We start from the raw sequence: 24,825 nt of genomic DNA on the forward strand, positions 1-24,825 counted from the left end.
GCCGCTTGCGGCGGGGGCTAGCCTGCCTCTGAATTTTAGAGCGCAGCTCTTTGGCGTCCGTTCCTGGGTTTCGCGTCGGCGTCGGCCTCGTAACCAGCTCCGCCCCCTTTCATCCCCCCAGCGCTAGCAGCGACCGACTGATACCGCTGGATGCCGCTGACGCCGCTAGAGAGTCAAGATAACGTGACTGCATAGAACACCGTCGCCGCCATGCAGAAAGAGGAGGGGAGGGTCCCCCCCCCCCCCACCCCTGTTCCTGTGTGGCGGATAGGGTGCTCTTCAGTTGCCGACGCGCCGGTTATTTCACGTAGGCCCCGGCACGTCGACGAATACGTGACCACATTCCCACGGCTAGACCTGGTTCTTGGCGCTGCGGACGCGAGGGTATCATATTGTTTGCGTCGGCATCGGCGGCGTTGTCCCTGAAACCAACTCCGCAGCTGGGGTTGACTCACTATCGGCGTCAGCAGCATCAGTCAGTCGCTGCTATCTCTTCCCTCCTCCCTTTATCGCGTTGTCCGCTTGCTGCGCGCGCTTCTGCCCCCATCGTTTGCCGCTGGGTGTACACGCCGCCCCCCTTCCCCCTCTTCCTGCGAGTCTCCGGTTGTCAAAGCGCCGGCTCGAACTTAATTCCTTTCTTCGCTCCTCCTCCAATGCAACCCCTGTGCGGTGGCAATCAGAGAGCCAGATCGGTGGCGGCGGATCTGTATATGTGCACCGCCCGAGCCGAAATTGCCGCTGCCGTTCGCCACTGCGAAATTATCTGCCAGTTCTTTCTGAGCCATGAGCGAGACGACCGGTGGAAGTCCTCCGTCTGCTGCTGCTGCTGCTGCTGCTAAACGAGCTGCCAGAGCAGAGGCCCAGCGCCGTCGCCGCCAGAATCCAGAGCAGTAAGCGAGGCTGAAGCAGAAGCTCATCGCCGCCGTCGAGAAGACCCTGCCGTTCGCACCGCCGAAGCGGAGGCTCAGCGCCACCGTCGAGAGCAACCAGGTGTTAGCGAGGCTGAAGCAGAAGCTCATCGCCGCCGCCGAGGAGGGAGTCTTTGTTAAAGGAATACGTGTGAAAAATAAAAAAAAAATTCTGTGATAGCGCATACATATGTTGCTCAATTTCTTTGCCTCAATCTATCGAAAAGGTGAAACAGCTTATTTGCTGCGCTCAAATTTCGCATTAGGAATTAACGTAATCGTCGGTAATTTTTTTTTATCTGTTGTAGGCCGTCATTGCACCCGCAACCGTTTCAGTGGTGGACGACAGCTGTTGTTGCGGCGCGCGTCTTTCTCTCCCTCTTCCTTTTCTTTCTTCGCTATTTGCTATTTTCTCTTCTGTCTGCCCCGCCGGGGTGGTGCAGTGGTAAGACGCCCGACTACTGTGCCGGAGTACCCGGGTTCGAACCCGACCTCGGCGGCTGCGTTTCGATAGAGGCGAAACGAAGAGGCGTCGTGTGCTGTGCGATGTCAGCGCACGTTAAAGATCCACAGGTGGTCGAAATTACTCCGTAGCCCTCCACTACGGCTCCTCTTTCTCTCTTTCCACTTTCACTCCCACCTTCCTCCCTTCCCTTACAGCGCACTTGCGGCGTCCACAGAAAACAAGTGAGACAGTTACTGCGCCTTTCCCTTCCTACAAATAAATCAGTTTTTTTTCTCTTCTGTCTGCGTGGCGCAGCTACAGAGCCAGTAGTAGGTCCGTGCATTTTCTTTTCTTTCTTCCTACAGCCACAACAACAATGTTGTTGTTGTAGCTGTAGAAATAAGGAACAAGAAAAAGAAAATGCACGGGCCTGCTACTGGCTCTGTAGCTGAGCCACCTCCGCTGCCTCGTGCAGACAGAAGAGAAAATAGGGAAGAAAGAAAAGGAAGAGGGAAAGAAAGACGCGCGCCGCAACAACAGCCTTCGTCCTCCACCGAAGCGGTGGCGGGTGCAATGACGGCCTGCAACAGATAAAAAATTCGGTGGCAGGCTAGACCCCGCCGCAAGCGGTGGTGACCTATCTGCCCCAGCCCCATCAGGGGACACAACAAGAACGATATAATAGTTATATTATTCCACCCCTTATCTACGCTGCGAACACGTGTGCTGTGCGCGCGTCATCGCCGCCCCGCTTTCATGTGGTGCTGCAGTGCCGTTGTCTGTATTGATATCTGTGCAATTAGCGCAGCTGTGTGTCATGCAGTTTTCTGTGTAATAAATACTTGTACTTCCAATAACCTGCGCCAAATTCCTTCCGTCGGAATGCGGGCGCAGGCGCGTAAAGTAAACTGGCTACTCTGGCCCGAACCCGCGGTATCCGGGTGTGGTGCCGTCACATTTTAACCGCGCGCTATTCAAAGAACATCTCCACAGAGTTTACTATTACATTGGGTTTTGGGAGGTTGACCAGCTGGTTACACAAGTGACATGCATCTATCTGGAGGTTCGCTTTTGCCAAACACAGTTAAGGCGCTAAGCTTAGTATAGCAAAAATCTAACGGCTTGGCAGAGTCAGTAGTAAATATGCTAGTAAGTGGCCCACAGCTAGCCTTTTTGAGTTACCACAACATGCCCTTTCAAGGAATTCAAGGAAGAGGAGCAAGTCCAGCACAATACTCACTAGCCTGAACAACACCAGCATTCATACTAACAACTGTCTTGCTCCAGCCAAGAGTTGGGTCTTGGGTTTTACGACGTTCAAGTAGATGGAAACAAATTGAAACGAAACGGGATGTGACTGAAGTATATTCCACCAAGAAAATTATTGGCATCCAGCACAGCATAGAACCAACTGTCGAGGTATCCAACAACAAGCAATGACAGGCAACCCTGAAATGTGTTCGCATCTCTCGACAGATAGGCAATCTGGAGACAACTAATTCAGACGTACACTTTCCCAAACTCAGCTCTGGTAAACCCTTGTTATCCAGGAATAAGATTGGGTCAATGTTATCATTGCGGGTCAAAAACGGCCCTCGTCCTCATACCCTGGAAACGCTCCTTGTCCGCAGGCAGGGTAAATATTGTTACCTAGAAACGCGGTACCAAAGTGATGTGCTCACTGACGAAGACGACGACCGAGGAACACGGGCTCGACAAAAGCGTTGAGAAAGAGGACGACGCTGACTGAGTGGACACTGCACGGCTACTGAAGTCTCAGCGTCGAGTTCAGCCCATCGCAGTGCTGTTACACTAAGTACATCCCCGTAACATTTGGTTGGAGGTGCTGGGTACGGCATCCCCATCCTCGCCTTGGAGCATCGACGCCATCTTCAAGCCGGGACCATCACCGAGGGTCCAGGGACATCGCCGAGCAGCTTGGCCCCAGCCCTTCAAGCCCAGACCTGAACAACTACCACCGCCCAGCCCCCAGCCCGGACCTGAAGACAAGGAGAACAGACATACGAATCAGAACCGAGACGAAGGACCCGAAAGACCCGTATGACCCGAATTAACCGATGGACACGAACACGCAACCCCCGCCCAAGCTGCCCGACGTGACCTCGAGCCATCGGTCCCATGGACTCTGGTGACGGATGGTTGACAGCTCCAAGGGAGGCGGATCACCCACGCATCAGACATTGTACCGGCAAGCCGTTCTATTCTTCCTTCTTCTTCTTCAAGCATCCAGACACGCCCATCATCATGCCATAAAATCATTAACATCGCTAAACTCCCTCGTCCACGATCGGGACGATCGCTCGGTGGCCCCGGGTCATGTTACGGACGACAAGGAAGAAGAAGCGGGCAGTGGCGCGGGCAGGAGCGCTCGCGCTAGGCCCGCGAACATTAATTAAACGTCATCTACCATCGCCATCGGTCATGTTCTGTCTCCTGTCTTCATCGGCTTGCCGCTTCGTAACAACATATATATATATATATATATATATATATATATATATATATATATATATATATATATATATATATATATATATATATATATATATATATATATATATATATATATATATATATATATATATATATATATATATATATATATATATATATATATATATATATATATATATATATATATTTCTGCGACCGGTCAAGTCTTCCACCTGACTGCGTGCTGTGTCCCTGGTGCAAATAGGAATAAAATTTAATTGTCCAACAGATAAAGGTGCGTATAGCTCCTACAGCTTCAGCTCTAGGCCTGTGATGTGTTCACGGGTGTAGCTCCGCCTCGGATACTAGCCGGGATGCCTTGTTTCTCGGCGGCCTCCTCAGCCAGTCGCACTATACGTCTCTGCAGTGTCTCGATCGGGGTCCGAGCTGCGCAGCAGTCTCCTAGGTTTTTTCGTTATTGATATTCTTTGAGTTCAGTTGAAGTCCGGCACGGCGGAAAAGTGCCAAGATGGAAGAAAGGCGACGAAGATGGCTTTCGAACGAGGGCGAGAAGACAATCACGTCATCCAAGTAACATAGACAAGTCGTCCATTTGAAGCCGCGGAGTAAGGAGTCCATCATACGTTCAAACGTAGCAGGGCCGTTGCAAAGTCCAAAAGGCATAACCTTAAATTGGTAAAGTCCATCGGGTGTGACAAAAGCTGTCTTCTCGCGGTCTTGTTCGTCAACAGAATATATATATATATATATATGTGCGGCTACTGGCAGATCTCTGTTGACGAACAAGACCGCGAGAAGACAGCTTTTGTCACACCCGATGGACTTTACCAATTTAAGGTTATGCCTTTTGGACTTTGCAACGGCCCTGCTACGTTTGAACGTATGATGGACTCCTTACTCCGCGGCTTCAAATGGACGACTTGTCTATGTTACTTGGATGACGTGATTGTCTTCTCGCCCTCGTTCGAAAGCCATCTTCGTCGCCTTTCTTCCATCTTGGCACTTTTCCGCCGTGCCGGACTTCAACTGAACTCAAAGAATATCAATAACGAAAAAACCTAGGAGACTGCTGCGCAGCTCGGACCCCGTTCGAGACACTGCAGAGACGTATAGTGCGACTGGCTGAGGAGGCCGCCGAGAAACAAGGCATCCCGGCTAGTATCCGAGGCGGAGCTACACCCGTGAACACATCACAGGCCTAGAGCTGAAGCTGTAGGAGCTATACGCACCTTTATCTGTTGGACAATTAAATTTTCGAAGTGTCTAAAGGTACGTCCGACGTATCCATTCGATTCTTGTAAAGATACGGCGGACGTCGATATACAGGCTCATGGCTATATGCACGTCGAACGCGGCCACATTCCGCTTGCTACGCGTGAATGATCTTATCCTCTATGATATCAGCTAGCCGGACTCTCGATGAGGTGCTACGAAGAGTGCATCCGTTCTAACATAGAATACGGTCTTCACTTAGGGTTGTGTACGGCAAGCATCGCTGTCACGCACATAGCTGCAGGCGATGCTACGTACTGCACCAGCTCCACCAGCTGGCATCGAGATACGCACATTCACGAGCAGCTTTCGCTTCGCACTAAACTATCACCTCGATCTGCCCGTAATGCGAGCGAGCTATTCCTAGCATTTACGCTGTCTTAGGTCGTGCATCGACCTCCGAAGATCTAGCGCTGGCACAACACACACGCACCTCGCCGTGCAGAACATTCAGCAGTCCAAAGTATGTATGTGAAATGGCATTATGCTTGTTCCTCACATGCAGACCGAGGAAACAGGATGTTTCTAGCTAAATTCTTCGTTTAAATTCTACCTCAGAGTCGTGGCAGAAGACATGCCGAATCTACTAGAGGCCTGCGCTGCTACTGCGGCGAGCTGCACATCGACTCGTCGAGGCGAAGACCTACTGCACCGCACCGCAAGAGTGCACAACCGGAAAGACGGAAGCGCGAATGACCCGATTTCCATGTGAACAGCAATGTTCTTTGTGCTTAGCCTGCATCTTTTTCTTGTCGTTGAATTTTGCGTACATGTAGTTTAAACCCCCGCATGCTCGAGGTTAGCATGACCCGACTGAACGGCCGCGCAGCTTTGAAACGATCGGGATCGATATGCATGCATCGGCGGACTTGGGTACGCGTTAGAAAATGTGCGCTGCACATTTCGTTGCAGAAGCTGACTCTTGGAATTTTGCAGAGTGCGCCACGCAAGTGATCGTTGCTACAACCACGCATCCATATTCCAACGGCTGGCCTACCCCGAGGCGCATAAATGTTCAACCGTGGACGTATCAATGATCGAAGAGAGGACAGATTTTCACAATATTGGGCGTGAAATCGATAGCTACCAGTGCTAGAGAAATTCTGCCTTGATCATGCGCAATTCAGTGTTTCAGGTGTGGTCAGTAGCTGTAAGTTTGAACAGTTCGCCTGTCAAGTCAGCTGCGCCAGCGATGGACCGGCGGAGCGATTTTCCACGCTACACCGCTGTCTTGCTAGAAAGCCTACCTAGGCGGCGTTTGACATTCAGCTGCTTTTTGTGGGCCCCGTAATTGAAAGCAACGCCTTCAGAAACGCGTTAAATGTTAAAAAATGTATTCTCTTCAACAGTTTCACTCCAGGCTGTCAAAGCAGGCGGACGTTGATAAAACAGTTGAGCACTCCAGTCTTTAGAAATCTGTAGAATCGTCTTCAGTTTGTAGAATTATTGGAATAGGTCACTTTCCGATCGCTGGGACATAGACCCTCATGACAGCGCTGTCACGTGAATAAGGACCACACCAGACCGAAAGCTTGTCTCATATAACATAGCTAATCAAGGTATACCTTACAGCATTGTATTGATTTTTATGGTGCATAAGCAACTAATGCTGCCATGCACCAAGAACAAGGTGTAATGTATTTATTTTGTGTGTAATGACTAAAATGTTCTTTAGGATGTAGCTTGTTTAGGAACATTTTAGGAAACCAAAAATGCAGGAAATTTTCACGTCTCTCCTAGAATCATGCTGGTATGGAAAAGGATCTGTTGCAAAATTGTACAAAATGTTTCCTCTTATTTTCTCGACTCTGGCGCACGTGTAAGATATGGTTTATTGTTAGTTCATCTTCACACTCCTTGCATATTGGTTTGTCCTCTTTCATAAGTATGAAGCTGTGTGTGTGAGTGTGGATATGCGTTTTGTGAAGATGACCTAAAATGGCCTCTATGTTGTGTTTTTGATTACTGCATGATTTCCATTCCTTAATGACAGGTTTGACAAGTATAGTTTGTAGTTTATTTCATTGTTTCAAAAATCCTGCCATTTCACTCTCACTTTTCTTTGTACAAGCTTCTTGGTATCTTCATGCAGCATAGTCACCCTCTGTAATTTAGCATTGCGTCAAGGTAACCTAGTTATTTCTTTTCATCACCTTTCAAGACAACTGTCCCGATTTCATAAAGTGTAGAGTTTCTGACGACAGGAACTCCTTGGAAGTCGTAGAAATAAATGAGATCCACAATCATGAGCTATCTAGGGTGTGCATATACATGTCCATCGCTCAGTGGAATGGTGTCAGTACGCTGCTAGAATAGGTCTTGTGGTAACAACAACCATTGTCTGAGGTGGTCCTTTAATGGGCATTGAAATGCTATGTAACTACAGGTACTGATAGAACTCTTGATCATGTTATGTGATGGTGCGATCCTTGCATGCATATTAGGTATACATTTCAGAATCTGCAGTGCACCACTTGACCATTTGCCACCAGTTTGTGTGAAAATGTATTTGTCATGCATGTTAACCAGTATTTAACAGATGACCCCTGTGCACAAGCCAAAAGTGCCACGAGCCAAATGTCACGAGGCCACACGACATGGCAGGAGCTGTAAAGTCAAGCTTACAAAGTTATATTTGAAATATGTTCTGCGACGTTTCAGCTCCAATTAAGAAAGGTTGAGGCTTACAGAGGTCTATGCCAGGTTGTCTATCACCTAACAGGGCAGCCTACGACCGTATGCTAATGAGTATATCTGAGATAACAGAGACATGAATTAAGGAATTAGTAATTATGTTTGTAGCAAAGGGCATGTAAATTAACGGGAATCCACAGTGGGATCTGCAGACAAGAACCATTAATGCTGGCACACCATACCTTTAAAGGTGGAGATTAGGAGTCTCCCTAATTTTTTTTCTGCTCAACGCTTGTCATTTCCTTCGTTCTTCCAGATGAGGAAGATGTGAAAATGATAGCATCGAAAATTCCAGAGACCATCGTTAACAAGGATGCTGATCCCAACAGCGTAAAAAAGGAATTTCAGAAAAGATGGGTAACTAGTAATGCTGGCAACAGTTGAAGCTAAGTGGAAAGGCATGAAATTGAAATGTAACATATGCAGAGATATGTTGCGAGACGACCAGTCTGTGGTGTGCGACATCTGTCTCCGTTAGTTTCATCAAGTGATTGGCCAAAGCAGATGGGGCTTGTGGTTTTGTGATAAGTGCAGTGTAGTAGCATAGATGCAACCTTGCCCATTAATAATTGGAGTGGAGTAAGTGCATTGTTTTGTTTTTGTAAGATGTTCATGGTTTCCATGCAAACATTATGAGAAATTTTTTCCTAGAGAATGTTTGCTGAAATGTGAATATAATGTGCAATAAAACTAATGTTTTATTGCTATTTACTTTTTCTTGTATACATTAGTTCTGTGAAGAAAACCACAGGCTAGAAGGAAATGTAATGGCATGCATTTTGATACTTGGCCCCCGTTGTGCTGGCTCAGTAGTTAGAGTGCTTGGCTGCTGAACCCAAAGATGCAGATTTGGTTCCAGCCACAGCAGAGGCATTTCAATAGAGGCGAAACAATAGGCTGTCATGCACCGTGCGGTGTCAGTGCATGTAAAAGAACCCCAGGTGGTCGAAATTATACCGGAGCCCTCAACTATTGTGTTCCTCATAGCCGTAGTTATTTTGGGATGCTAAACCAGATATATATCACATCATACTCTGAGTAAGATGCTATTCATGGTCAGTTAATCATACACTAAATGATCAATTTTTTTCTGCATGGTACAGCAGCTGTTGTACAATTTTACTTTAGCCTTCATGAAGAATATCACACTGGCTCCACATGGCTTTCTGTTGACCCTTGATATGCGTCACAATCACACACCCGAGTATGTATTTGTCTAAAGGCACCTATGCATGCAAGGAGGGGACCATTACTTTCCACTTGTCAGAACTGAAATGCATGATCCACATCATTTCTGTAATTCAACTGCTTGCTATTTGAACTGTCCAGCATTGATGCAAGTTTCAAAGAACTGCAATTAGAAAATTAATCTAAGCAGCAAACCATGCCAAGAACTGCTTCAGTTTCATCTTTAGCAACTGTTTGGGAACTAAAATTAGCCAAATGTTGCAAAACATAGATGAGAGGTTACAAAATCTAAAAAACAATGCAGCCTACCTGTGGCATGTAGGGTTTCACATCCTGAAGTGACATATGTAGCTATGAAGAATACCGTAGTGGAGAGCTCCAGACTAATTTGACTGCCCAGGCTTTGTACTTTGCATTGACATCTTGCAGAAAACAGAAGCATTTGCATTTCACCTGCACCAAAGTGCGACTGCCATCACTGGTATTAAACATCACGACCTTGGGGCAAGTAGCCGAACGTGCCACTAAGATGTCGCAGCGTGTACGTACATGCTATACATGTCAACCTTTCTAGCATTAAAGCTGTCACATGCATGGCAGATATTCATGTTCAGCTTTGGACTGACAAGTTTAAAAGTGTACTATTTGTGTTTTTCTAGCATGAAAAACAAAGGAAATTAAGGAAAAGCGAAAAAAAATGAACATAATATGTTGAAAAAACACTAGTCATTAACACATAAAGCATATTCGTTCCTTTATTAATGATAAAGTGGCCTTCAACAATAGTACAAAGCCTGAAAATTTCGAAAGGTGCTGTGCCAGGCAGCTATTTTACAGAAACCTGAACCATTTCACCTGTAGGAATGCGCATTCCGGCGGTGTGGGCTGGGCACTTATTTTTCGGTCCACTCCAACATGCGAAAACTGCATCATGTGCATTCCCATTTTCCGAGTTTTGAGCTCTGTAGTACAGGCTAACAAATTGTCGATGACTTATTTTCGTCTGACTGTTGCAGAGCGCGTGTAAATAAATTACTACTGCACCTAATAAACACTGACATGCATGTGCAACATCGCCGATCATAAACGGACACACTGATGTCCGTCCGGGCATCGGCGCACTCATCACAGCACTCTTCGTAGTCTCACACAGCACTCTAGTAGGACGTAATCCGTAATCACAGCATCTCACGGTAAGCACAAACCACACCTCCAGTTGTACAACAAACACGAATGACGCGATGCTTGGGCTAGAGACACGCCGGCGGTGCCCAGCTTTTTCAGCGCCGCTTGTACTACGTAGAACTTGCAGCACCAAACCTCAATGCGAGCAGAAAGCGATGCGTTACGTGACGCATCTCATCACATATGGAAGTGAGGAAACTTTGAAGAATCAAAACTACATAATTACATAACGACCGTCGTAGACGTTAATACACATGATAACGAGGACCAAATGAGCGGGCGTGCGGGCCGCGGGCTGGCCGTCAACACCGCGATTACATGCGCTTGCGCTCTGGTCGTGCTTGCCACCCTGCCGCGGTCCAACTCACTTAAACCTATCATCATGCCATCACGTAGTATATCACCCATTCTAGGCACTATTCTTGCCACTGTACTATTCTTTGTAATTTCACATTTCACGCATGCAGTATGTATACATACTTCTTGCACCTCGTACGTATGTACACCATGCGTACACCTCATACCAACTTCGATTTGGCTACATATGGCTACCATGTTGTTGCTACAACCACATCTGGGGATCTCGGATCCGTCCGGCTTTCCCGACGGATCCCAAGGCCCATATCGGAGAAAAATGCGTTGGGTCCGTCGGAAGAACCCTACCGATCGGGTCCGTCCGCCGTACCTCTGAAAAATATTTCCCGGATCCGTCCGACGGATCCCGAAGAAAAACGCACCGGGTCCGTCGGACGTACCTTTAAGACCACTGATCGGGTCCGTCGGACGTACCTTTAGCCACAGCCTTAAATTTTATTCCTATTTGCACCAGGGACACAGCACGCAGTCAGGTGGAAGACTTGACCGGTCGCAGAAATATTTGGCCACACTGCATCAAGCTAAAGAAGAGAGTACAGTATGAGAGGCACGTTGCTATCGAGGCCTTTTAAACTTCGTGCCTTATTTGTGCACATTGCATGGACCAGAGTGAGATCGGCATGGACGCGAGGACACTGGAAACATTGTCCACAAAGACTGCTGAAAATATAGCCGTTAGATGTATTCCTGTATTAAAACGCGTCAACAGCCCCGTTAAACTGATTTCGAGTTCTTGAGTTCCCGCTTCGTAGTTTGGATGTCGTTGAGTTGTTTCGGTATCAAGAACGTTTATAAAAGGTTATTTCCGACCCACTGATGGGTCAAACTATCTGATGCACTGTATAATTTTGAGTACCTGCATTAGTGCTGAGCACTGTGGATTGGAGTAATCTTTACAAACCCTAAAAGTTATAGAAATATAGGCCCCTTACCAACGTTTTTAGATTACTTGCTCCTTACACGTGCAACTTGTAAAGCTGGCTTTCCCCCCATGCGTAAGTTGTCCTAACCATGGCGTCGCTGGTAGTTGGCCACCAGTAAAGCAAGCACAAAGTGCTAAATTGAATGTTACTGATACTATAGTGCTTCATAGGTGTGTGTAATTCTGTGAAGGAAAACCTGTGAACATATTTCGCTGCATATAAACACAGCATCCAGCACTAAGGTGAGGTCAACGTACGACAAAAATGGACCACTCTTCAAAAACATAACCAAAAAATACTAAGTCAAAATTGCTTTTGTAACAAAATATAATACCATATTTTACACTTAGTAAAGCACAATTTGAAAGTACTTTGATTTAAAAAGAGTGTTTAATATTTGTTTTCTAACTAGTGGCGCCCTCAAATGAACTGCCATTTTTTTTTTTCTAAAACGGCGTCTGTAATGGGAATGTGGACTTTGCCTTGCAGATGATTGAACACGCCAGAAAAGTTTGTTGGTGTTCGGAGGTTTGCGTCATTGTAAAGAAGTTTCTTCGCTGAAATCTTGTGTGAGAACAAAGGTGCTTTAAACACTTGTGCAGCAGAATGCGTGTGCGTGAGCAGTGGACTGTGCTGTAGAAAAGTGCAGCCATGTCTCGCAGAAAGTTTGGGCTGTTTCAAGCAGCCCTTACTTACCGCTGGTGAAGCAGAAGACCGTCCTATTGAAGTAAGTAAATCCCATTTTTATTAATTTAACATAGTCTATTTGTAGGCACCTCTGGTGAAGAGGGGTTGTGTGCCTCAGATTTTCCTGTCCTTATCTTGTTTTTTGAAGTAGGCGTGTAATATGCGTGGGGTGCAATTTTGCTTTCACGTGCTGCTAACCGGCTGACGCAAATATACATAACCGCTGCGTTGCCCTTCGCATTCGCATATGGAAGTTATGTTTAAAGGTGCACGACAAATGCTAGTTGCGATGCAGCATTTACCTCACTGAGGTTATTTGAAGAGAAATTAAGGTCGTTGACAAAATGGATGCAGTTTCGCTTTGAGAGTTGCGTGTAAACATTGAGCGGTTTCCATGTTTATCGCATCACGGATGCTTGGCTTAGGCAAAAGAGAGCGTTTATTTTTAGGCGCCGCAAGTGTCGGCAGGGGAGGGGAGGGCGTGCTGTGCAGTGCGTGCATCAGTCACAGTCTGCGCACTCATCCGCCCTGTCCAGCCGAAACGAACGAGTGCGATGCGCTCGGGGAATAAAAAAAGCGAAGCGAACCGTAAAGGAAGTTCTCAAATATTAGAACTGGTTTTTGGAGCGACTCGCGCGGGTCATCTGGCCTAGCACGTTAACGCTTTTGTTGCTCTTGTCGTGGTCGCGGATCATCGTGTTTTTCTCGTTTCGCTGGGCCATAACGTGCAGTCGCGAGCATCTCGTGCCCATAACTCACTACCGCGGCGATGTGGCAGGAACTCACTGATAACCCAATGGGAGCTTGCGTTGCTGCTAATCATTCCGAGTACCTCGGCAGCATTTGTGCCACCGGAACACGGGACGACTAGCGACCCACATAGCTAAGTTGTGACGTGATCACACGATCTCGCGAGCAGAAATTCATGCCCTTAATAAAACACGACTTGGTTGCGGCCATTCGGGAACTCCCCCCCTTTCCGTCTCTGTGCGAATGCATTATTTGGTAACGTGACAACGTGACCTGTGCTTGTACTAGTTCTTGCACAGGCTATGCAACCACATTCAGGAGTTCATCGTATCACCTCCCTATTTTGCCTGCACAGTTGCATCTGAACCCGTAGCTTTCAGCCTGTGGTGCATTAATTTAAAACCTCACACTAGCTCTTTTATTTTGTTGCCAGGAGATAAAATGCTTCCGATATGCTACGCTAACTAGCCTAGCATTTGCGCCAGCCATGGTAGTGTATTTCTTTTTTTTTTTTTGAAGTGGTTATTCTCTGTCCAGATATTCAACATTTACATTGTGCCATATTCATTACTTAGTGTACAGAGTAGTTCATTAAGGCGCTGTAATAATGGGTATACCTTGGTATCACTAGATGTAGCCGTTTACTTTAGCATTGCTTTAATCAGACTTCACTTTGTCGGCAGATTTGAAATGCTTTGAAAAAATACTTCTGTTTATAGAGGCTTGTTTGCAATGTCTGTCTGATGTCAGTAGAGTTATTGCGTCGTAATTGACTGATGTATAGCCTAATAGTATGTAAAGCATTACATTACTGACTAAGTCAAATCTCCCGGTTTCATGCAGCGTGAATGGACCATGGGTGAACGACAAGACAGCCTTGAAGGTTGGGTTGCCATCCGAGAGAACCTGTTTGATCCTGTCGATGTGCCTGCGCACAGCACTTCGCGCTTCAATGTTGCCTTCAACCGTGTCGAGTGCCAGTTTGCAATCAGTTACTCGGAGGGTGAGCGCCGTGCCTGTGACAAGGACAACTATGGGGCTCGGGCTGCACTACTTTCTCCTGAGGCCCTGCGTGATGTGCATCGACAGCTCCTGCTCATGTGCCCAGCACTGGAGGACTCTTTTCCACTGAGTGGGTCACAGAACAACAAAGCATCACGAGGCTTCTTTGGGCTGCTTTCGGGAAGGAATTACAAGGCTGAAGAACTGGAACCATCTGTAGAGGAGAAGGTGTGCAGGCAACTAGAGGGCTATTTTAAGCAGGCGCTCGATGCAACGGGGAAGAGACTGCTCTTTTCGGTGCTCTTTGGTGAGGAAGATTACTTGACTGACTATGAAGAGGATGTTCAGGTAAGAGCATGATGTGACCTGATTCTTCTGTTTCAGGCTAGAAAAGACCTGCCTGTGGTTTTGCTGGAATTGTTCAAAATTTTCCACCCTGACTTATGAAAGTGTGTGGTGGTTCTCCAGTATTTTTCCAAGTCGTAAAACAAACAAGCAAACAAAAAAACAAACAAACATTTGCACACTTGCACAGTGAACATACACTAAAATTCAACAGCTTTCAAACACATCGTTTGTGAAGTATTGATGTAAGTTCACCGTGGATGTTCAGTGTTCTTGGCCTTCTCACTTTTCCACTCGAGCTGCATTTCAACATGCGTCTAGTTTGTGACCCTTGGTTCTTGAGTGGTTCTGGGCTGTTCTCTGTGTCAATTTTGACCGCTAGGATGCTTGCTGGAGGGAATATTACGTTTGTGCATTTGTTGCAGAGGTTGTTGTGCATACTTGCGTACATTTCTCTCAATGAGTTTATATAAACTTCTAGAGTGGCGATCCCCTACAGACACCAGTGTGAGAGAGTGTGGCTGGTGCAGGGTCATCTCACTTGTTTCATTTGTGCTTGCATGCGGTTACGTTTGAAAATACCACAATTAAATTATCTTGTGGCCAAAGAGCTTTGATGAGAGCCCATATTTTATGCCTTGTGCGGCATATTTATGATGAACTTTGATGAAATGGTATTATGCGTTTATTAATTTTATGAATGCTTCTTGGGGTAAAAAATATATTTCTGCGGTGTCAAAGGGATCTTGCATAGTGCACATATAATACAGTGGTAAACTGGCCCTGAAGTTACTGAACACACGGATCGGTGCGCGCTATTTTGAGATGCATATAGGCTCACATTGCGTTCTATGATTCACTAACAGCATGCAAGTTTAAGTTGGAAACGAGTGACATTTTTCATCTGCCTTATCGTCGATTATAGGCATACTGCTACTATTTAATTTACAATTTGCACAACAGCGGGGTAAAGAGAATGTAATTGATCGAATTGCATCTTCTGGAAACTTTTTAATGCACTAGTACATTTATACTGTTGTATTTATCATGTATGAATACAGCTTCTCAGAGTACAACTCATATCGAAGTTTTGGTCTCATTGCCTTGTATAATTTAATAAGTCTTCTATATAACCGTGTAGTTATGCATAGCTGATTGCATGCTTAGTTCAGTTTGTGATTGGCTTTAAATTTGTCACGGGATTGAATGGAATGATTCTGGCGACATTTGGGACTAATTTTTGAGATTCTCTGTTCAGCAAAGTGTTTCTTGCTCATATTGTTTCTTTTGGTGGTAAATAATCGTGTGGCTTCCTTTCGATAAATTCCTCTTTCAACTAAAGTAATTTGGCAACTAATAAAGAAAGGCAAGATACGTCATTGTATTCTATTGATAACCGATTTCTCTTTACAATTTCTAGGACGAAATTCAGTTTAATGTGATTCTATTCAAATTTTCAGGGATTTTTGTTTGACCACATAGGATTTCAGTTAAAAATTTGTTAGCATATCAGTGCACTTAATTATAATACACTTGGCCAAAATGATCATGAAATACAGATGAATGTACTGTGAGCAATCGAAATTTTAATAATTAAGATAACATATATGCGTTTTTAGTTTATTACTGTAAGGAACTAGAAAATATTTTTTATTTTGAACAGTAAGGCTTTTATAAAGGCAGATATTTCCATTTTAAAAATCATGAATAAGCAAGAACTTCATAGTTTTTCAATTAAATTTAAGTACGAATACAAAAAGCAAAACACCTGAATTTGAATTATGTATTTTGTTTCCTAAAGCCTTAATTGCTTATTAGCCAGCCACAATCATTAAACAGCGCTAAAGTGACAAAAAATTTCACTTTGAAGAAAATTTTGCGGCAAACTTTTTTTTTTTATGAGACAAGAGCGTGAAAATCTTAGACAAAAACAAAACTTCTTTTTTTTTTTTGCTCCACATATGCGACTTTTGATATAGAGCAAACGTTCGGCACTGCGTTTCTGCCCCTCTCAAGGTGGCGGATGCTGGCTTCACTTTTTGGGCGTCACTTCCACTTCAGAAGTTCTATATATAACCTCCTTGGTTTCACTTAAGGTAGCCATTAACAGTGCCGTCCATTGTATTCACAAGATAGTGTCAGAAAACAGTGTTCTGTGTTGTTGCTGTCTCAAGTCCTCCTCAGTCTGTGGTATATATAGTTCCTCCACCTATATGTGCAATCAAGTGATCCAAGAATCAGCTCTGTTGTACACTGCAGCCAAATAGTATAGAATCTTAATACATAGCTGCTGCTGTGAAAATGTAAAGTTGCATACTTAAGCCTTGCTATGTCAGTTAAAACATGTCAGATGGTGAACAGGGTGGGAAATGACAGTAATGACAGGTGGGTGGGAAATGATACTATGGCTTTACTATGTTCCTGAGAGATGGAGCAATATTTTTCTTGTTGCATTGCACCTTACAGCTTAATTGTTCATTTATCTTTCTTTTGTAGCCTTGCCCAATTTTGCTTCCTTTACTTAGCAAAGTACTATGACATGACTACTTCTTTCAGTTTACTTAAAAATATGTCTATCATTTTGACCTTGCCCCTGTAGAACATAGGCATTGGCAGGACCAGGCTAACTAAAATGAATAAACAAAGCTATTATCTGCACATTTTGAGGTAAGGTTAGACAAAAAAATGACACTTGTGAACATTAGTTGAGTTGAATTGTTGTATGCTACAGGTGGGATTAGCTTTGCTTATTCTACCGGAAATTGCTCCACCATAGCATCACTTATGTGTTAAAAAATAATCCTAATATCTGTGAAATCTACCCCACTATGTGCACAGTAACTTATGAAAGTACATATTCCACTCCAGCAGTCACCATCTATGCACACATTCACTCACAGTATAACATAGTCCACTCCAGAAGTCACCATCTACGCACACATTTGCTCACATTAGAACGTAGTCCATTCCAGCTGTCACCATCTAGAGTCAAGATTAGTGTCCTGCAGAAACTGTAAGAGAATGCGTGAAGCCTCCCTTCTGCATGTCTGGTATCCACTTGGGTAGACAATGTCCTGAAGTGCATCATGAAGGACTCCTGTCTTCTTGAAGGAAGCGAGCATCACATGCCTTTTCGCGTTGTACTCTGGACAGCACATAATATAATGTTCTATATCCCCGCACGCACCACATATAGAACGTAGTGGAGATGATGCCATGCCCGTCTTATGCATCCAGACAGGAGTACGAGCAGAGGCCGTGCGAATTTGATGTAGTAGAGTGGCCTGATGTCTTCTCAGTCTCTTGGTCACACATGGCTTGTGGGGCACACTCCACAGAGTACTAAAACGGTTGAGTACCGTCTCTCTGAAGAGTCTTTTTTTTTTTTTTATCTTGAGGGACTTTTTTTGAGGAAGTACTTGACAGTGCTTTATGGGCGAGACTGTCTGCCACCTCGTTGCCTCCGACACCTATGTGTGAGGGCACCCATAGGAAATTTAAAGTAAAGCCTCTGCTGTGCAGATTCTGCACCAAGTGTAGAGAGGTTATAGACAAGGCATCAGTAGGGAAACTGCGCTCTGACCTTTGAAAGGCAGATTTTGAATCTATTAGGATGACAACAGGTTGAGCCGAACAAGAACTTAGCTTCCGTAAAGCCACCTCAATAGCAACACTTTCAGCCGTTGTGGAGGATACGACTTCAGTAAAGCGTGCAGGCCACGTTATAGTCCATAGAAGGAATGTAAAAAGCCGCTGAGCTAGATTTCTGACTTTGTCTACAGAACCATAAGTGAAAATGTGAGCGAATGCATTGCCGCTGAAGGAGAACTGTCCTTTGCATTCACATGGGGAATCGTGACCTTACAGTCTAGGGTCGGAAATGACCAGAGTGGTTTCAACCGTTTCCTTTGCCTTCGAACATTACTGCCTAGGGAAGTAAGAGTATTAAGTGCCAAGTAGGCTCTCGACTCAGATCTCTTGTGGATCCGCCGAAGAAGGGATTGCCTAGCTACCATCTCTCCGAGGCGGCCAAGTTGCATTAGTAATCTCTGTGAAGCGACAATGCTAAGAGGTTTTGATAGTGACTCATGAAGCACTGCATTGTTGGCTGCCGCCTGAGGAACTCCAGTGGTTCTGCTTAGGCCCTTTCTACGGAAAACTTCGAGACGTTCAAGCTGTGATGCCGAGGGGGAAATTAAGTGTAATTGGTACATTATGCGACTGATGAAGTTTGACCATTGAAGAAGGATGGTTTCCCCATTGCTCACTTGCAAATCTACGGATCACATTGAGACGTGAAGATAGAGATGAGACAACGCGTCGACAGCTTTTCGCCACTGTAGACGAGAGTCAATAATGACACCCAGAAAACGTGTGTGATTGAATTGGTGAAAGTAAGAGGGACCAAGGTCTATCTTTAAATGCACATAACATCTTCCTACACCTGAAACAGAAAAAAGCCGGATTTTTCCGCTGATAGAGACAATCCCACACCTTGAAGGTAAGCTTGTACCGAAGGTAGAGCCTGTTGAGTCATCAGGGCTAACTGCTTGTGTTGGTAGCCAGTAATCCAAATATAAATGTTGTCAGCATATATTGACATATGCACTTGCCTGCAATTTTTTCGCAATGAATTGGGAAGGCTAGTTCTCATGATGTTAAAGAGTGTTGGGGAAAGAACACTTCCTTGAGGCACACCTTGTGATACAGCCCTTTCGGTGCTTATAGTACTCCCTAACCATACTAAAATCATACGACCACTAACAAAGGAGTAAATGAACCTTAGCATATGGCCCTGTATAGCTATGCCTTGCAATCTGTTCAAAATGAAGCTCTGAAACACTCTGTCATAAGCTTTTGCAATGTCAAGAAAAATGGCTTAGGTGGTAAGGCCGAAAGCTCTCTGGTGTTCAGTATAGCTCACCAAATCTAAGACACTATCTTGGCTTGGGCACTTAGTCCCCAGCGGAATCCTGTCATACATGTTGGCAGTGCCTTGGTGTCCTCAAGCCACCCCGATAAGCGTTCATTTGCCAGCTTCTCCATCAGCTTAGCCACATAGGAGGTCAGTGACACAGGGCGATACGAGGCAATGTCGGTCATGTCTTTGCCAGACTTCAGCACTGGAACGACATATGCCACCTTCCATGACAGAACAATGCTGCCAGTCTCCCAAACTCAATTGATGGAGTTTAGGAGCTCCTTCCTGAGTTTCAGGGGCAGGCTCTGCAGCATTTGGTTGGTGATACCATCTGGACTTGGTGCGCACAGGTGCCGCAGGCCATTGAGCGCAGTCTGAAGCTCCCTAAGCGTGAATGGGGCATCCATGATAGACGTAGAGGAAGTAGGTGGTGTGTGTAGGCCATTTCCAGTATTTGCAGATACAATCACATCTGCAAACTCCTCTGCCAAGCATGCAATGGGTTATTCCTTGCGCATTGCAAGAGCTTCAAAAGTCTTCAAAGGGCGAGGTTCTCCAGCAAAACTGCCAATGACTCGCCATATTCTCGTCATCGGTGAGAATACAGTCAAACTAGCACAGAATGAGGCCCATTGCAACCTGTAGAGCTTGTTCGTGTATCGCCGAATGGCAGAATTCAGCCTATTTATTGTAGGCAGTCTTCAAGTATCTGTCGCCCTTCTTCCGCATGAGATGTTGCTCTGTCATTCTCGCTGCGCAAAGGTTCCCGAGTTTTAAATCCAGGGCAGGAAAATGACCGGCTAACTTGATCACCATAGTTGCTGCCATCTTACTAGAAATCATTTTGTTAGTAATATCACCAGAATACGTTCTAGGTGCTCTCTGTGCTTGTCCCAGTTGACAACATGGCAGATTTTAGTACCGCCCATACGAAAGTCGGCAGCAAATACAAAAATCGGAAAATGATCACTTCCCATGTGGTCAGGTGCTGTTGACCACTTCGTGCGGACATCAGGTGAATGCAAAGTTAGGTCTATAGTTGTTGCTGAGGTTGGAGGCAGGAAGAAGGTGGGGCTTCCGTCATTGGCAACACACAGGTCCAAACTGTCAATAACGTCTAAGAGTTTGCACCCACGGGAATCCGGGTTCCTGTCACCCCACATGGAATGATGGGTGTTGAAATCACCGCAGATGATTCGAGAAGCTGGGCAGCAGTCGCAGAGCTGCTGCAGAAACAAATCAATTGCTACTCTCTTCCGTGGGGACACATACACGGATGCAATAGAAAGAGTTCGAAAGCCGAGCTGTATTTTCCTAGCCGCTACCTCAATGTCATCCGTGAAAAGATTGGTAACGTTTAAAGAAACGTGGAACTTCCCTTCATACGTAAAGCGCGGCGCTGCCTGCTGGAAACGACTTTATGCTGCAGTTTTTATGGGCGACATATCCAGTCAAATATCTCCTGCTTGGCAGGCCAGCTTCGAACAGGGCGAATACTGGAACACAAGTCTCTTTCAAGAATAGTTTCAATTCAGCTAACCAGCTTAAAATCCCAGCGCAGTTCCATTGTAATATAAATGGCACTTTTCGGTGGATTTTAGATTCATGAGGATGAACACCAGCCATATTAGGTCGAAAGGAAGTTGGCTGCGAAGGTGGTAATCATGGACTCGAATGAAAGCACCAGCTGTAGCAAGTTCTTCAGGTTGCCAGGCGGCATCGCTGGAACATGTGAACGCAGGGCCCCAAACAAAACATGGAGAAGGTCGGACACACCTTGATTTGAGCTCCTTATTTTGCGCAAGGCACTCACTCACAACGTCACAAAAGATGCCGACAGGGACACACTCTCGGCCACAGTAGCTGGTTTTCTTGTCACTTGTAAGGCATAGGAAAGTCCTCCCTGCCATCGAGCCTGGCTATGATCCGGTCGCTCAGAAACGTGGCAACTTTTTACTGGAGGTCGAATAAACGGCTGGCACGCAGTGGACCTTGGCATCTTGCTGGACTCGGGTCTTTTAGGGACACTGCTGGTTGACACGACAACATCCGCCTCCACCGCTGGGAACTCTTCAATGCCTGGCACAGGCTTCTCAGTCGGTTGGGTTTTGGGACCAGCAATGAAAGATTCGACAATGTAGAGCGCTCACACGGAAGGGGCAGCCACCAAAACTCGCTGGATGATCACCACCGCAGTTGGTGCAAGTGATATCTGCCTTGCAGGCTTTAAAATCATGGTCGCCATCACACCGCTTACTGCGTCAATCCTTTGTGCAAACTTGGGTCACATGCCCAAACCGTTGGCATCTAAAACACCGTGGAGGAGCTTCAGTGAAATCGACGAGTGCGTGTTTTGTGAATCCCAGGTCAATTTTTTTGGGGCGCTTTGAGTTGGGAGCAAAAGTCAACATGACAGAGTTGGTATGTTTCGCAGCCCATTCCTTTTCTTGAGACTCCACACGATGCTCGAGTCGCCTCACGTGCAGAACACCTTGTGGTTTCAAGTAATCAAGTATGTCGCTTTCTGAGTACCACTTTGGTACACCCTTAATAACACAGGTGTTCTTCATGTAGGAATGGGGCAACCGCACTTTAGCTTTGATGTCACCAATCTGAAAGCACTGCAGGAGCTTGTCAACCTGCTCTTCCGTTGAGAAATCCAGTTTAAGAGCCCCTTGCATACTGAACTGGCTACGAATCGGAGCTGATCTGAGCAGTGATTGAATGGCTGCAAAAAGCAAGATGGGGTTCCTCTCTCTTAAATCAATCCCTTTTTCTGTGGGTAAAAGTACTATTGGGATCCCAACCATTCTTTGCTTTTGGTGACTCACCAACTTGAAGCCCTCGTTGTCCACGTCAGCCATATCGGCCACTGACCTGTCACCGTTCACGATCGTTGACTCATCCCCACTCAGCGATGAAGTCTCGCTGGACGGGTGGTTGTCTCCATGTACTGCTTGCTCCATGGTCTGGGAAGCCATGGCCGCCTCTTCCATGCTAGCTTCCTTAGGTTGGTGCGGTCCTTTTAGAAATGCCGGCGCTGGAGAAGCCGTACTCTTCCCATAGGGACAGTACCGCTTTGAAGATTTGGCAGTTTTCGTGACATAATACATACTTTGCAGCTTAGTATCAGCTGCTTAATCTGACGCTGCAAAAGTTGACAGATTGTCGATGCCTTTTGCAGCAGAAACTGGCCTAGCTTGTTTAAGATGAATGCCTTTGATGTTCTTGCTTGCTTATTCTTATCTTTCACTAAAACAAATTAACAAGGAATGTATGTGTATGCATCTAAACATTAAAACCTTGCTTGAAGCACCACCTTGCCTCAGTGACTCGGTAGTTAGGGCACTTGACTACTGAACCAGGCATCACGAGCTTTATCCTAGTGGCAGTGGCTATGTTTCATGAGATAGCAGAAAAATTCAAGGCGTGCATGTACTGTGAAACGTCGGCGCACATTAAAGAGCCTCAGGTGGTTAAAATTATTCCAGGCCTGCTGCTACAGCGTCCCTCATAGCCTCAGCCACTTTGGGGAGTTAACTCATCAGCCAAGTATAAACCAACAATCTTCAATGACTGTATTGTAACGCACTGAGTTATAGCAAGCATCACATTGCTTCAATTAGTTAGCATTGAAGGAGTTACCTATGTACTTGTCATAAAGCAATAAATTAGAACCATTAGAGGTGGAGGAGGAATAAGGGGGACATGTGATTGGCTAAATAAAGTGACGTTTTCATTCCAAAGCGCTCTCAGGGGCGAAGTTCATTAGTCTTGAAAGTTGTTGATTGTGGAGAGGACCGAAATAAGTTTACATTACCTTCCTATATTGTCTTGTTTGGCTGCAGTGTGGTTAGAAATGTTTCAGCCTATAACTATATATTACTTCATCCAAAAAACAGCGCATACAAACAGGGACGAAAGGAAGAAACCACAGGAACAAGCGCCGTGAGTGTCAATCCTGTTTTCCGTCCTTGCCTTTTACTGACATTTTGTACAAACACCCCGACCAGTTGACCAGGGAAATCATCGAGGCGTGTAATATGGCTCAGAAAGAAAGATTGTGTGTCAGCAAACCTTCCCTGCTCCTGCAAGACTTTGAGGTTGCATATCTGGATATCACTTAGTAACACGGGCATTCTGGTTTTGGTGTTTTATTGTTTCTGTTCCTTATATAAACATGTTTCCTGCGATTAAACTTTAGTTGAGAGTCAGCGCTTGTTCCTGTGGTTTCTTCCTTTCGTCCCCGTTTGTTCGCGCTGTTTTTTGGATGATGTATCACCAACTCGCCCGCTTAACTATCCTGTTATATATTGCTGCCGAGTCTGTAGTAGGCAGATACCTTTGTTAGCAATTCATATTATTTTGCGCGCATAAAAATTGGGATGTATATTTGTGGACGCTTGGGCACAGGAACTTCGATTGCGCGGCCTGGAACGCACCCTGGAGCGTGCCTATGCCGACCTGAGCGAGGTGCTGTCTCTTCGCTCGCGGTCTGAAACTATGCTGGAGCTGTCAACAGTATATGCACTGGAGGACCAGGTGGTGGCGAATATATCCATTGCCCTGGCCGAGCTCTACAATTTCCAGGTAGGCAGTCTACCAAAGTGGGCACCACTAAATTAACACTTCAGCTTTTTTGAAATGGATCTGCACCGTGTGGTGTAGCCTTCCCCCTTTACTCGTCAAATATGATGGAATATGATGGCATGGAATATGTTGGTCAGTATTGGCTGGACAGGGATTGTGCATCCTGGACAAGCCAATATTCAGGGGAAGTAGGCTACTCCTTTGTTACACATGCATACAGATCACACAAAAAACTGCACAAATGTGCACAAGGTCAAAAATTGCTGCAAATGAAAGCTGAAGTGGAAGACTGAAAAGAGGAGCAGCAGTGCCACTTTTTTCTGCCTTTGACTTTTAGCTTGCTGGAATCGCACTTGTGCATTTAGGAGTTTAAACATTAAAGTTCAGCATCCTGTACTTGATAATGTCTTAACACTGCACATTAAGTTGTGGCTAAGTGCATGAAGTGCATGTCATTGCAGGTTGGTTATTTTGGCTAGTATGATGAACAAGTGGTTAAAGGGACATTGAAGCCAAATTGAAGCCGATCTGTGTCTGTATATTACCCTGTCCTTATCACAAGGCAACATTTCTTAGCGCTCCTCCTTAGGCTAAGGCAGCATAGTGTATGGTTCAGCTAGACAGTGATATTAAGGTGAAAGCCTTTAATGCCTCATTGTTGTCGACAGAAGGTTCTCAGCAAAAGGTTGTCAGCAGAGGTGTCACGCTTTCTAGAGCGAGAGTTAAAAATAAATTAATAAACCTTGTCTCCACCGAGAATCGAACCTCCATTTCTTGGATCCCCAGCCGAGCGCTTTACCAATTGCATTTTACCAGACGCTCTTCATAATTCCCCTTGTCTACCGTGAGGATGATAGCGGGATTCCATGAGTGACAGATACTGCGCCTTTCCTTTCTTGTAAACGAATTATAGAACGCCGGTGAACTTTGATGCATTCAATGAAATGCTGGTTCTGTTCGACAAGGAGTGTGCAATGTACCGCCACGACTGGTCATGAAGTCACAAGGCGATTCATGCATATACGAAGCTGATCCCGCCGGGCGTCTGATCCAGGCGTCCGTGTG

General features: G+C 45.5%; 1 protein-coding gene across 1 annotated transcript in view; it reads left to right on the plus strand.

Annotated features, from left to right (window-relative positions):
* Positions 1-11,909: 11,909 nt before the first annotated feature.
* LOC146199538 (WASP homolog-associated protein with actin, membranes and microtubules-like) overlaps positions 11,910-24,825 on the plus strand; it is a 41,080-nt gene continuing 28,164 nt past the window's right edge. Inside the window, exons 1-3 of the mRNA XM_084595048.1 lie at positions 11,910-12,192; positions 13,746-14,252; positions 23,584-23,760. Coding sequence (XP_084451174.1) covers positions 13,758-14,252; positions 23,584-23,760 — 672 coding nt within the window. The 5' untranslated portion in view covers positions 11,910-12,192; positions 13,746-13,757. The remainder of the gene's footprint in view (positions 12,193-13,745; positions 14,253-23,583; positions 23,761-24,825) is intronic.

The sequence above is a fragment of the Amblyomma maculatum genome, chromosome 2, assembly GCF_055883805.1.
Source record: "Amblyomma maculatum isolate TAMU_Amacu chromosome 2, ASM5588380v1, whole genome shotgun sequence".
NCBI classification, from domain to species: domain Eukaryota; kingdom Metazoa; phylum Arthropoda; class Arachnida; order Ixodida; family Ixodidae; genus Amblyomma; species Amblyomma maculatum.